The sequence below is a fragment of the Seriola lalandi genome, unplaced genomic scaffold (genome assembly GCF_002814215.2).
Source record: "Seriola lalandi dorsalis isolate HSWRI2012SDOR001 ecotype SW California unplaced genomic scaffold, Sedor1 jcf7180002054953, whole genome shotgun sequence".
NCBI classification, from domain to species: domain Eukaryota; kingdom Metazoa; phylum Chordata; class Actinopteri; order Carangiformes; family Carangidae; genus Seriola; species Seriola lalandi.
The window spans coordinates 2,168,771-2,183,656 of NW_019525504.1; the positions used below are offsets into that span (position 1 = coordinate 2,168,771).

At 41.6% G+C, this 14,886-nt stretch overlaps 1 protein-coding gene across 3 annotated transcripts in view; it reads left to right on the forward strand.

The window, feature by feature from the left end:
* daam2 (dishevelled associated activator of morphogenesis 2) overlaps positions 1–14,886 on the forward strand; it is a 99,155-nt gene that overhangs the window by 50,709 nt on the left and 33,560 nt on the right. For all 3 annotated transcript variants that reach the window (XM_023394713.2, XM_023394712.2, XM_023394714.2), the window contains exons 4-5: positions 8,841–8,915; positions 12,561–12,655. In XM_023394713.2, the coding sequence (XP_023250481.1) occupies positions 8,841–8,915; positions 12,561–12,655 (170 nt within the window). The remainder of the gene's footprint in view (positions 1–8,840; positions 8,916–12,560; positions 12,656–14,886) is intronic.

Consider the following 14,886-nt stretch of genomic DNA (forward strand, 5'->3'; position numbering starts at 1 on the left):
CAACAGCTTACAATGAAATGGAATAGGAGTAAAAATAATACAGGAGGGAGATATAATCTTTGTTTTAATACATTATGATAACTGTAGGACTTGCAATGTGCTTGAATACATTGCATAGTATCAAAGGGGATTGAATTGTTGGCAGAATGCACATTAGCACATGTGAACCCACATAAAAGACACAAGGTCAATAATACTCCAGTATCAGTTATTGAATATCTCACTGAAGCAACCACAGATGTTTATAAGGACTCTTTGTGCTGTAGCAGAAGGTAGCGGAAACAAAATTTTGGCAGCGGCCTGGGTATATTGGAAGCGAAACGGTTTGCAGTGTGCACCTAAGCCGGGTTCAGAGGTAGGATATATTAGTTTGTCGTTCCTCCCTCATCTCTCCCAGTCAGAAATCATTTCCTCTAAGACTAAGGTGAAAAAAAAACAGCCATGTGTCTCGGCCAGGAAATGGAGAGCAAAAACTAGGGTAACAGTGCACAGCGGAAAGCCGGAGGAAAAACCAAACAAACCCCTCATTCATGGATAAAGGCGGCGTAATGGAGAATGAGGAAAAAAAAAAACAAAAAAAAAAAAACAACTGGCATGCAATATAGGATAATAACCTGCATGTCTGTGTGCGAATATGCTAGCAAGAAGGCATGAATATGGGCACACACATGAGCAACCATATATTTAGGAAAATACAGACATAACACACACACAAAAACACATACACATGCATACACCGCACAATACTCGCCCTGTGTTCCTGAGAATTACAGCATGACAGTGATTTGAATGGGGACCAGTGGACAGCAGAATTTCCCTCCGCCGTTCCTGTCAGCGACAAACACTGGTCCCCTTGTTTCCTCCAGCCAAGCGACTGCTCCAGTTGTTGTGGTTAGATAACACTTGGAGGGAGCCGCTGAGGGCGCGACACGGGGACAAACTAACTTTGTTCACCTGTAAAGCAAACTGCCCAGCACATTTACTGCAAACCGCTTAACCTTTGCCAAGTCCAGTTTTTTTTACCGCAGTTGAGTGAAAACTACGTATTACAAATCTGGTCACTGTTACGTTTTCGCATAAACTGAAGAAATGAATGTTTCCTTGTGGGATTAAAAAAAAAAGAATTATCCCACAACCGTTTCACATATTGACATTTTAAGACACATACAGTTGTTTTTTTACCAGAACCATAAAGATGTGTTTAGTTGGTCTAACCCAAAATGAAAAGAACTCCAAAACAAGCAGACAGATACACAACCCGATGTTAATGTGGCTAACGTGTTAGCTGTGAGCGGGGCAACATTATCATCCAATTGCAGTTGGTTTTTGGCCATGATGTCTGACACTCTGCTTTTACCACTGGTTTGGTCTCCCTGAAGTTCTGAGATAAATATCCGGGTCTTTAGCTTGCTAGTTGTACATTTTTCTTCTCCAGCTATATACTAATTTTGAAACAAGGTTGATGAGAAGTCAGACAGAATCATACGTGAAATACGTCTCCGGTGCTAAAACAATAAGATTAAAGAGGATAAAAAAACCCTGTAGAACTGGTGACTGCTGAGTTAACAAAGAATTCTCTGTGAGTTTATAACTTCAAGACTCCCCTTTCACATTACACACAAGCATCTGATTCAGTGGGCATCTTGCAAGATCCAGTCATACGAACACATTTGTTTTTAAGTAGCACATTTTCTGTTAGGTGAGAACAAAATTGACGAGTGGTCCAAACCTGTCGTACTGTTCTTCTTCACATGGAGAAAACACATTTCTTTGATTTAAGAATTATAGTGTCTTAGTGTGAACGAGTTTGGGGTTAAATATGATACCAAAATGGATGTAATTAAAAGATATCTCTAACAAACTTAATGCTCTACTCACCATATCATCATCATGGCTTTCCAATTTACTTTTAGCATTTTAGCATTTTTATTGGGTTATTTTGTCACAGCAGCTCATACATTTAAGTAGTAGAGAATTCTCTCTCTGTCCAGTATTGTAACACACAACAGAGGAATGTGTTGTTTATTGCAACTTCTGCAATATCTGCTGTCTCACCTTTGCCACACAGCTCCGTCGTCTGTGTTACACAGTGGCTTTCGGCATCGATGGGATATTACTCGTGACATATAGCCGGGGAGATGGTGCTGCTGGAGGGGACATTGCTCAAGAGCACAGAGTGGTGACTACAGCCAGGGACAGGCAGCTACATCAGAGCCAGAGTTATTATCATCTGCAATCTGTTTAAAAAAAAAAAAGAAAAAAAAAAAGAACAATAACGATTCAGTTCATATAATTCGATAATTGTAAAATGCTTAATATTGGATCCAATAATCGACCGGGCCGGTAACGGGTTGACCCCTGATCTGACATCATATGATGCAGCCTAAACAAGTGGTTCTCAAAAGGGTCCTTGAGTGGGTTCCTAGCAGAAAGGGTAATAACTTATTTTCACTATAATTCCATCCATAAGTAACACAATGACAGAGCGTATGGCTGTTTTGGTCATGGGTTTAAACATTTTGTGTAATAGAACATCTAAAAGCTAAAATCTTCTCAGATTGGGGGTCTGTGGTCTCAATTGTGTCAGATTGGGGGTCCTTGATGTGAAGAACTTTGAGAACCAATGTGTGACATTTTTGTGAGTGTGAGGCAGAACAGGCAGCTTTATGTATACGGCACTTTTAGGGGTATGGGTATTGGCAGGGGCGTGCTAATGATCAAATCTCACACTCGTGCCTCTCCTCATGAACAGGTAGTATTTATAAGTCTGAGATAAGTTTGTGCAGTTGAGGGAGCTTGGAGAACACTCGAACAAACAATCCTCACAGAAAGAGAAAAAAAAAAAACAGTCAGCGGTGATGTAAGAGAATTAGTCTAACTCTGGTCTCTGTACCATGACTAACTAGAAAATCTTGTCGAGGTATTCAGACTATACATAAACCAACCGTATCTGCACTTCTGATCTCTGCCACCCAGTCAGCCACAGCCAAGGGTATTTGCTGTGTGTGTGTGTGTGTTTGTCTGTCTGTTTGTGTGTGTGTGTGTGTGTGTGTGTGTGTGTGTGTGTGAGAGAGAGAGAGAGGAAGACAGACAGAGGACTTAATTCTTGGCGAGCGTGAGAATGAAATGACAGTTGTATACGTGTGCAGCATAGACGTGAAACAGAGATGGCAAATCTTCATATATGAGTGTATTGCCGTCCTGTGAGGTGGATGTGTGTGTGTGTGTGTGTGTGTGTGTGTGTGTACATGTTTTTGCAAAGATGACTCTTGCAGCCCCCAGGTAAAGAACTCGATGTAACATCTAATAACTCCTGATAATCGTTCAGTGCTGGGAGCCAAACAGGGTCTCCTGACTCACATTAGTAGCGCTCCACTGACCACACACACACACACACACACACACACACACACACACATAAATACACACACAGTGTTTTCAGCCCATGATCACACAATATGGCCCTTTATTGGTGTCAAAACACAAACAAAAATAGCCTTGATCCAAAAATTTCCCTAAAAAGAGGATTTTCCGTTTCACTGCTCGAGATCATTCAACCACACGTTATTTTCATCTCAGATGCTGCCTGTGGATTGGCATGTCTTAACACAAGTACTATGTGAACCCCCCCCCCCCATTGCCCTCTCCTAAAGTGGCAGAAGCATATGTCTTCAGTTATTAGCCACATGTGCTTTATCCCCATCACTTAAACTAATGTGACCCCCGGCGACGGATTTCTGCTCGAGCATGTGCTAAAACGTGTGTAATGTTAGCTACCTGCAAGACATGGCAAGCATTACATAATCTTCCAGAATTCAATATCCTGTCCATTTCCTGTCTCTCTAGGTGAGACTTTATATCCCGGCTTCCATAGATAAATATTCCCCGCAGAGAGACTGGCTCTTTGGAATGTCGGACGGTCTCCCTCGTTGAGCAGACGGGAATATACTGTATGTGGTGACAGCTGGAGCAGAGAATATGGGAGAAAATATTGACTTAAATGACAGTATTTATACATTGGTTTCTAGATAAATCACGAACGTTTCAGTGGAGAGTCATTTTTGGTTCATCAGTCAGCCTGTGTGTTAAACATTTAGTTATTTACAGTACTGTGCAAAGTTTTAATCACTTCAGATGTTCAGATTCTCATCTATCATGCAACAGCATCAGGCTTGTGATCGGTCCCAAGTTCATTCTGCAGAATGAAACAATGACCCCGAACATACAGTCAGGGTGACAAAGAACTATCTTCAGTGACGAGAAGAACAAGGAATCCTGCAACAGATGGTCCCCGACAGAATCCTGATCTCGAGGTGACTGAGTCAGTCTGTTCTCCCAAGTTCTCCAAGTTGCTTGGAACACCTGCCAGGTTCGCTTCTAATGAAGTTAACTAGTAAATGAAAACTATTCATGGCATTATTTTTGAAAGCAAACTCACTTTACTTTAAGTGTCTAAAACTGTTGCACAGTACTGTGAATAAGAGTTGACCTCTGAAATAATTAGCAGAATTAGGGCTGTGTTTTGTTCAACCAACAGTTCAAAACAAAAGATATTCTGCTTTTAGTGATATTTCATAAAGAAACAAACCATTTTTAGCATTGAGTTGAGCAACAAACATTATTCCTTTACTCACCAACAGCTGTCAGCGATGGGAAGCAGCACCATCGTTAACTGTCACATCTTTTGAAATTAGCACGCTAACCAGCTAGCCACGGCCTGTCTTGTCACTTTTCCGATAATGACTCACTGTAGCCTCCAGCTGTAGACATAGCACTGCTCACAGGATGTGTTTAAACCTCTTGTATTATAAACGATGGCTGTCAAGTGGCAATCACCAACACCCACTCCCAGCAAGAAACCGCATTTGGCGGCAGAGAAAACTTAGAAACAGCCCCTTTAAGCACTGGCGGCACTATATGCAGTTCTTCTTCTGCATAATGTTATTTCTTGCCAAATACAAATTCCTCTAACTGGGAATATACAGTCATTTGCAGTTCTCTCCTTTGTTCACAAAGTGGTCTTTGAATATAGGGTATTTCATCCAGTATTGTGCTGCTGCCAGTGCTGTCATGTGTTGGACGGCTTCTGAGAGTCCCCACATCACAGCCAGGGTCCCCCCGGGCCTCCTTGAGCACATGGGAACATTGGAGTGTTTGAAGCCTGACGAGAAACTCCAATTGCCAGAGAAACTGGAGACCTTGTGGAAACATGGTACTAATAGCCAATGTATAGATTCAGACGCAGAGCAGTTGAACTGCACTTGAAGGAGGGTTTGGGTTAAGCTGGTGTGGATGTGAGCAGGGACCTGGAATCAGCACAGCAGCTTGTGGCATAGCATTATTGCTTTTTACCCTCCTCAGAAATAAAATGTAATTGAGAGAAAGTTTTACAGTCAAACAAACAGTAGTAACGTCCCATGACACTTCAAAGTGCTTAATGTTTAACTGTGGCCAATGGAACAGTGAGGCTTTACCCCCTGTTCCCCCTTAAAAGCGTGACTTGAAAATGTACTCTGCATGTGTGTCGGACTCTTAGAGCCTGTGAGCTCAATTATCATTGTCAGTGAAACTTTTCAGGAGGTTTGAAATCTTTGACACAGGCTTGTTACTTGACAGCGGGGGAGCCGAAATATGTAATTTCATCCAATCCTCCAACAGGTGCCCCTGCAAACGCACTAGCCTGCCAAGTACACAGAGAAATATTCCTGAACTCTGGCTTTAGTCAGGTATTTGGACCTTCACAGAAACAATATACCCCTCAACAGATGTTCGTAACAAGAGGAGCACCTTAAAGAGATATAGCTGATACACTATTGGGGATTCCTGTCCTGCTTTGCTGCAACCCAGACTGTAAATCATATTTAATGTCACCAGACATGAGGAATGTACAGTGTGGTGTAAGTGTGTAATTGCTGTAATAGAATGATGGGCTTGACCTTAAACTGTCGCAGTGGAGCACACGACTGGAATGTTTTCACCCAGAGGACCTTTAAGTCGAAGAGCTCTCGGTACCTTCAGCTCTTTCATTCAAATGTGCGCAGATGCAGACAAGCACAAGCTCTCCATTCACATCCAAAGTCCACTGTTTGCACTTTTCATTTACAACAGGCTCCACTCTATTGAATCTTATCGGGACATTTTAATACCAGTCATCAACTGTGATTAACTCCCAGAAAGGTTTGATCAAGCGCACGAGAACAAATTTACCATCACGTCAGCTCTTGGAAATTCCATCTAAAAAGCAAATATTCAGGAAGTGTGTGGACTGATATGACTAGGACCCCCAAAACAAACCTCATGTTGCAATCATTTTTTTTCATTTGTCTCAAAACAAGACGATAATTACAGTACTTTACTTCAGCTCATGAAACTGCCAGGGTAAATGTTGCATTGGACTCGACATGTTTTCGAGGGTGTGTCGGCGGCTGTAATTTTGCTGAAGGGCCAGAGAGAGGCAGTTAAGTTGTTAATCTCAGCGTCAGGATCTGTCTGGCATTGCGTCCTGAGTGTGTCAGCAGTATAGTGGAAAACACAAGCTGAGTAGTACAGTGAGGTCTATTGTTTTTGTTTTAGTTTAGCCATTTAGCTTGAGCCGAAATTCTGGCACGGGGTGCTGCAGATCAGAAACAATGGTCATTACGAGGACTGAAATCCACACTGACCGAGCCAGCAGTCTGTAGTGAAGCTTCTTGAGCGTATACCATTCTGAAACCAGTGGATTTGCTCTTTCTGGAGCTCACTTTTTATGTGTGAAGTTCATTGGGTTGCTGGAGATAATGAGAGGATTTTATGTCTGGGGACAATCAATTCAGGCTGGTTCAGGCCGGCTTAATTAACAGAAAAAGGTCATTTGCTTTTTTCTGTGTCATGCCACCACGTAAATATTGAAGCAGAGCTTTAGAAATAAAGGGACTGGGCTGCATAAAATATTGATTTTCCATAATAAGAAGGAACAGGCAGTGATTTCATGAGCTCTTGGTGCAGCATGGATCCCCTCATAGTAAATGAAGTTGATGAAGTACTTGAAGAGAGATATGTAAGCTATCAGAGAGCTTCATTTGTCCTGATGTAAACACTTCTGCAACATACAGTAGTTTGATAAATAATCTGTTGGTGGAGCATTATATATAATAACTTTTATAGTATCATTGTCATTCTGAGCAGATGTTCTGCCATTGCCGTATTATTACTGTTATCATGGTCATTTCCGTTGATGGATCCAGCTAACTCGAGCTATCTGCTCCTACAGCTTTATGTAGGAAGAGGATCTGAACATGCTGAATGTCTCTAGTGTCTGTGATGATGGATAAAACATACCATCATATGTTGAGATTCAGGATACACTGAAAGCATTGGCAAAGAATGACTCTCTTACCTTACAAAACTATCATGGCATACTGTAACTTTCCACCTCTCGCTGACATGCACACAGTAACAAGAACAACAAGAACGCTCCACCACTGCTCTAAGCTAAACAAGACCAGATGTGAACGGGGGACATGGTCTCTTTATTCCCCCGTGCCTTGGTTGCTCGTGGCATCACGCTTCCTCGGATTGGTCAGGACAAATTGATCTCAGGCAGAGCTGTTTGCAAACTGTTGTGGAGTGCACTTTGTTCCTCAAGGCAGTTCTTCTTTTTCCCTCTTTCTCCAAGTAATAAAAGCTAAGACAAGTGAACAGTCTGAGATGCTGTGACCCAGTTATTATGGACTGGACTGCCTGATCCATTTAGTCTTCATTTTGACGTTGAGGTGTGGAGCGAAGGTGGAAAGCGGAAGGATGAAGTTAGGAAAGTGAAATGGTATGAAAATAAAGTAAAATAAATGTATCTCCTGTGCAGAATTGCTTTTGAAACAACACAAGTAAAAAAGAGCCACAGCAACCCGTAGAGGCTGAAGTGTTCATTACAATCCAGGAGCACAAGTTGGATATAATGAACAACATGAAAAACAGACAGTGTTGGAAGTGGAAAGGCATGGTCACCTGGAGACCATAAATGTCAGGAGTTGGCCCCATTACATTTAGATGTTTCTGGTGCAAAAGAAGTTTTGGCCTGATGTTGCCTTCAGTGGAAAGGCCACGGGGTTACCAGAGGCATAAATATTAACAGCAGATTCCATGTAAATCCCACAGTCGTTTTTTTTTTTTTTTTTTTAAAGATATCTTGTCATGGACTAAAGTCCCAAGTAGGTTCTCCAGGAAAGGTCAGGGCATCATCCTCTGAGGAAAGGACTGGTTCCAGACCTCTGAATCGCTATCCATGTCAAATAGCATTCAAATAGGTCTGGCGTTGTGCTCATCGATGGCTGCTTCTCCCAGTCAGAAAAAACTATTGACAAATCAGAGATTAGCGGGCGAAATGGGATGTCAACTATAGTACATAGCTGGTTATCTGGACCCACCATCTGACCTTGCAGGTTTCTCTGAGTGTTTACCTGAAATCTGTTATATTTTTAGTGGATCACTCTCAGAAGAGAGACTCAGAGCCTCCTCTCTTCTGATTGGCTCATTGACCTGTTGTTACTAGAGAAGCCTGAGAGAGGAGATGTAAAACTACACTGAGATGGTTTTTGGTTGGATGGTTCCTCTCAAAACTTCAAATAAAACACCTGAAAAGTATAAAATATGGAACCTTTATATCAACATATTTCTCTGCTCAGTTAACAGTGACATTAACTGCTCTTAGCAACCCGCAACCAAGGCTTCCATGTGAACTGAAAGTGCTGTCCGCAGAAAGGATATGCTATTTGATACTGACTGGTTAAAACAAAAAATGGTAACAGAAGATGTGTTGCAATGCTACTGTGTTTGATTCAGTCTGTCTTTGTGTCTCTGCACAGGAACAAGAGGACCCCAACAAGCTGGCTACCAGCTGGCCCGACTACTACATTGACCGGATCAACTCCATGGCCGCTGTAAGTCACACTCTGAGTGTCCCCAGATCACTGAATATTCCTCGCCAGCCTCACTCTCCTCTGACAGTACATTAGACTTACTCCAGGCTCCCTGACTGCCACTCGTCAGAGGTCACTGCTCAGTCATTCTCCCTCAGATTTCTCTCTTGGCTCGCTTTTTATCATCTCCCTGCTGACTGCTTGTTATATGTGCACGACCACATTCCTTTGCTGCGACCCCAGCGTTCACACACACTGTGATGACAAACAGGCTATTTAGCCGCTCAGCAGCTCAGTCAGTGGGAATGACTGTCAAAGACGCGGAGCAAAGCCAAGATGGCAATATTCATTATTTCTAGCCTGAATGGCTGCCAATAAAAAACAACATGATACATGTTACACAACTGTTTTCTACCACGATCTCAGTATCATTTTTATATAGTTACTGCCATTATGTAAATTGTATTATTTGGTTGAACATTTGGCCACTGACTGTGACCTCTCAACCTGAGTCCTTATGTGGTTGACAGGTTGGCTCCCAAATGTTTGGAGATCATAAAACGTGAACTGCTCTTAGAGGATGACATGTGAGCATGAAATTTAGCGACTTATTATTGGTGGAGACAGCGTTGCAATTCTAGCAAGAGCCCCTCATATCAGTAACAGAGCAAACCGGCGCTTAATACAGACTTTCCAGGCCATCGATCAGATAAACTCTTCAACCATAACTTAAACAGGCCACCTTAAACATAAAGCCAAAACATAATGACATTTAATATCTGTTTATTGCCATTTTGTTTGCTTTTCTGGCAAACACGTCTGTGTTAACAATCCATGTGGAAGGCTGCTATTTTCACAGCTGTTTTTGTTTACCGCCTCGTGAATGAGCTACTTCTGAACGCTGTGGTGGCACCTGAGCTTAGCGTTGAAGTCTGTAGAAACGATTTTTTCTGACATTTTCTTAAAGGGCAGACAGCACCTACACACACACACACACACACACACACACACACACAGACAGACACACATGCAGACACATAGACATACACAGTATTTTAAGGGAAAGTGCTGATTTGTGAGTTGACAAGAATTTTAAATCCACCGGGGCTGAAGCCGTGCCTCTGTGTTATTAGATGTCAGACACACAGTCAGGGTCTTTTTTTTTTTTTTTTACTATATCTGCTGCAAAACACACTTTTGAGTCTTTGCAAATCATTTGTATATAGTTTTCAAAAGTGTAAAATTGTGCCAGTGTGAGATATTTCCGCTCTTTCCAGTGGTCTAGAAAGTGTCAGTGTGAATAATTGCACTCAACTTCTTTGAAGAAAAAAGGTAAAACAAATTGATTCACATTGGAAGCAACTGAAATGATATTACATCATTGGCAGAATTGGTTTTGCTTGCTTAAAGGAGATTCAGATTTTATGACTCTATAATAGATGAATAACTTCTTGAGAAAGATATTTTTTTCAGTCTCTATTCCCCTTTTTGCACAAGTGGTCTCTTGTTCGAGACCCACTTTAGCAGGGTCTCCCTTATTCACCATAACTCCAACAAATTTCCTCCCCTTCCTGAGTCATTTTTTTTCACCCCCCCTCCTTAGCAGTTTTCCATTTTCTCCGGCACAGTGCTCCAGACAGCATCTTGACAAGAGAGCATTTTGAAATTCGGAGGTGCTCTGCTTGTCCATGACTTCATGTCTTGGCTCACAGGCGAGCTCACCAGGGACAGCCCCTTCCACAGTAGCGGAGTAGCTGGATGAGCTCATTTTTGCTTTGCCGCCCAGAGAGATTACTGCACAACCAGCATCTTGACGTTCATTCATAAAACCTTGTCAGAGCCCCGAGGTTGTTCGTGATAACTCAAACATCCTCGTGACTCGGACAAGAGTTACTGTAGCCCTGCTGTGTCCCCAGCTAGTGGGCCGAGCCTCAGCGCTCCCACCTGGATAGGGCGGTCTGTAGATGCACAGGAAAAGGAGATCCAACACAGTGGCAAAGGGTCCCAAATTGTATCAAGTTAGATTTCCATGTCTTTTTTTTTTTGATTATGCAGCAGGTCTTGGTTCTATATTAATACTTTGAAAAGTATCATTGTGGTGATTCTACACACTTTATAATGGAAGGCTAGTGAATATATGAACATGTAACAACAGGACTGTTGATTCCACTTCCAATCACATCATACAACACAATGTCAGTTGTTAGTTTCTAGCCACCCGGGAACATCAGGATGATAGCTAGGTTTCAGCTAGTATTTTATTAGCTTGTGCCTCTGACTGACTCTGCATGACCACTTTAATGAAAATAATGTTGTTTTGCCTTCATTTATTTTGAACAAATGCCTTTTTTTTTTTTTTTTCCTTTTTGACGCATCAGTGACGCACATGGTCCAAATTAAGGTTTTGATGAACTGCACTCATCACTCACTCTGTTAACGACGCACTGACGACTAGCTTGCAGGCACAGCTCTGGCTCTGGGGGGCACTTCCCATAATAAGGATTTAGGGAAGTACCTTCTGCCGGTTTACCAATCGGCTATAATAGTATCCTTATGTGCGTGTTGGCCACAGGTTAGAATGAGCTTACAAATAGCAGATGTAGGAAGGAGCCATTTGGCTAGACTCTCTGACACGGTGAACTGGCTCGCAGCACGACCAAATCATTCACCCTCCCCAACACTTGTTGTGTCCAACTTCCCATTGACTATGAACATATTCGTTGAGAGAAACTGGAGCCAGCGCCTTTACTTCTTGGCACAGGGTTCCCTGAACCATCTGGACACGATGGATGTTTTGACTGCGCTGTTTCTAGATTAAACACTCTCACACACTGGACAGACCAGAGCTGTTGTTAGGTACTCAAACATGGGGTGGCTTTAGTTCGCTATGTGGGTGCTGTTTGTTCTTACTGAGGAATATTTACACCCAGCTTTGACCTGCATGTCTTTTTTTTAAAGGTTGAAGGGCTGGAAAACAGGGTAACGTTTAAGCAAATATATTTTTCAAGCAAATTAATGGGCAGCCACTGTGACTGGCTTACTCCACTGCTGAAACACTCATTGTTTGAACCTTAGCACTTGGCACTATGCTGCCATGGAAAAACGCCTGGAGAGGCTAAACAGAAGCCCTGTGGCCCTGACTAATGGGAACACAGAAGCTCTTTGATGTTGCTGATGGAAGCCTGTAAGTGATGTAGAAATGCATTAACACTAACACTGCCCTAAGTGTTTTTTATGATTTACCTTATTTGTTGAAAGCTTGATTGGAGCTAATTGTCTGCATGACTTATTTCGGCGTGTTGTAGGCTGTAGCTTCACACAAAAGGAAAATGAAACGGGGATGATGACCAGATGACCTGTTTGATTTGTGGTGCCTGAAACATTAGCTCACTAATGAGCCTCTGATTATACTGTATGTGCTAATTGAAACATTTACTTGTAAAGATGAGGAAGTATGTGCTGCTGCTGTCTTGCTGCTGCCAAGATGAACATCCTTGTGTTGACCCAGTAGAAACAATGAAAAGCTCTTAATTAAAAGTGAAAAAATGCCGAATTCGTGCCAGTAGCTTGTGTGTCCAGTGGCACCTGATATAAAGCCATAATTGAGGAATATCAATCAGTTGTTTTTCCACTAAATTACATCTTTACTTCTCACAATTTCTCCAGATGCAGACCCTGTTTGCCTTTGATGAGGAGGAAATGGAAATGAGGAACAAGGTGGTGGAAGATCTGAAGACAGCACTTCGGACTCAGCCCATGAGGTGAGTGAATGTCCTCGTTTACCTGCCCTCTGACCTTTTCCTCTGCTGCAGACTGTACAGAGTTCTGCATCGTGCACTCCTACTATTTGACTTGTTGAAGTAATGCCACACATTAAATTCAGTTAATAATGTAACATGCTACAGGAAAGATGGACTTTCTTGGTCTGTCTTTTGTCTACTTATAATAGCACCAATTAATGATATTTTTAGATCTACACCAAGTTCCTCTCCCCCTGACATGGTCATCAGCAGCTGTTAGGCCTCACTCATCACCACAAAGAAACATTCAAGGACATTGGACAGCCCACTATTACAAACTGCCTCCCATTCCCCGTCAGCAGCTCCTTTGGAGCTGTCCATCAGCCTGTGCCAGTTGTGTGATGCAGTGGTCTGGACCAAAGTGGGGGTGTTGAGATTTCCTAAGGGAGGCTGTGAAGCGACAGACCTAATGTGCTGAGTGACAAAAACCCAGGACAGCCTCAGTGTCTGGGTCATGTCTGGGTTGTGTGTGTGTGTGTTTTAGGACACATGTGTAGGCATGGTTGTGTTTGTATCTGTGAATGTATGAGTATCCAGAGCTGTAACTGGAAAGAAGGTTGGTGAGAAGCTGCTTATGGTCTAGACACGAGGTAGGAAGTCATTAGAGAAGTTGCTGCTTCTGGCCCTTCAACGTTCTTGAATTTACATTCTCATGTATTCATAGTAAAACATTTCATGAGCTAATTATACAAGTAGTTGATATTTGAAGTTGTTGAAGGTATTCATAGCCTGTTACTGATGTTACTGTATGTCTTCATCTGGGTCACAAATGGCCAAATTATTTATGCAGGTCCATATCATTAGCAAAAGGGAAGGTGAGGATTTTTTTGTAAAGAACATTATCATACACAAAGGTTGTTCAATGTGTTTAACAGAAATGAAAAAAAAAATAAAATGCAAATAAAAAACAGTATAAAAACAGAGATTGTAAAATAGATAAATAGATATATTTAAAATACAAGATTGAAAAACAGATGAATGCACGTGTCAGAAAACCTACAATAATTGGGTGTGGATATATTTAATATTTTAAGACAATGTATGAGGCCACATCACAAGATCCATCAAAAGAAAAGAAAAAAAAGAAAACACAGTGCAGTTACAATGTTGAGACCTTAAACACTCACTTAAAATGTGCATCTATAAAATCATAATGTGGCATGTTGCTGTTATTGTTGATATTGGGATGTTGTTTTAATTCATTCTGATCGTCCCTTTTGGTTCAAAAGTCTTCTTCATAGAAAAATGTATAGAATTATGCAAGTTATGTAATGTGTGTAATGTTCTTTGCTACATTAAGTGATGAACAAAATACGGAACAGCTCAGATTTACCTTTGAGCTGATGGTGTTGTTTGGATCTTAAATTGATGGCTAAATGATTCACCTGCCGACTTACCAGCCATGTGATTTTGAAAGTTTCCATAAATTTGTAACTAAATGCTTTAAGGATCATGTTCTCCAGGAAGCTACAAATGTGTGGGGAACAGTGAGGGGATATGACATGTTCCTGCAGTCACGTGGTACACCTTAGACCAGGGGGTGACCCAAGTTTAACCTTGGATAAGTTGTGATGTTGATGACAAAGTTCACCAAATGTTCTGAAGAAACTAATGATTTATATTTATAAAAAAAAAAGACCCTTCCCTCAGTAATGTAAAATCTGCCCATTTGTTCCAGGGACCTTTATTTAAATGAGGGAGAAAACTGGGGATACTCTCATTAAATATTAAATCTGATTTATCACCTAAACCTGCTCAGATTCCTCTCTCACCCAGTCCAGATGGGGCCTGTAAAAAAAACGGACTATTTTATACATTCATAGCCTGCTGCTGCAGTAAAGCAGGGAACAAAAGACAGTTTACTGTCACAATAAGAGGTTTCCAGTAGAGGCATATCAACACACTGCAGTTCTTCTGATAGTAACCCCGGTGAAAGCAAGGAGTGCTGAAACGTCCGTACGAGGCTGGACTGAATAATTAAATGGTATGGTAGCAGTCTGAGTGTGTGATTTAATGAGGCGGAGCTGTGGATCTACCTTGCTCAGTAGCGACAGTAAATATTATACATGATCAAAAAACTGTTGAATTTTGACAGTCTGTGGAAATGGACAATAACCAAGTAGTACTAGTACAGTTTCAGATACTTGAATGTTTGTGCATCTTTTTCATGCTGTGTTGATAGTTTACAGTTT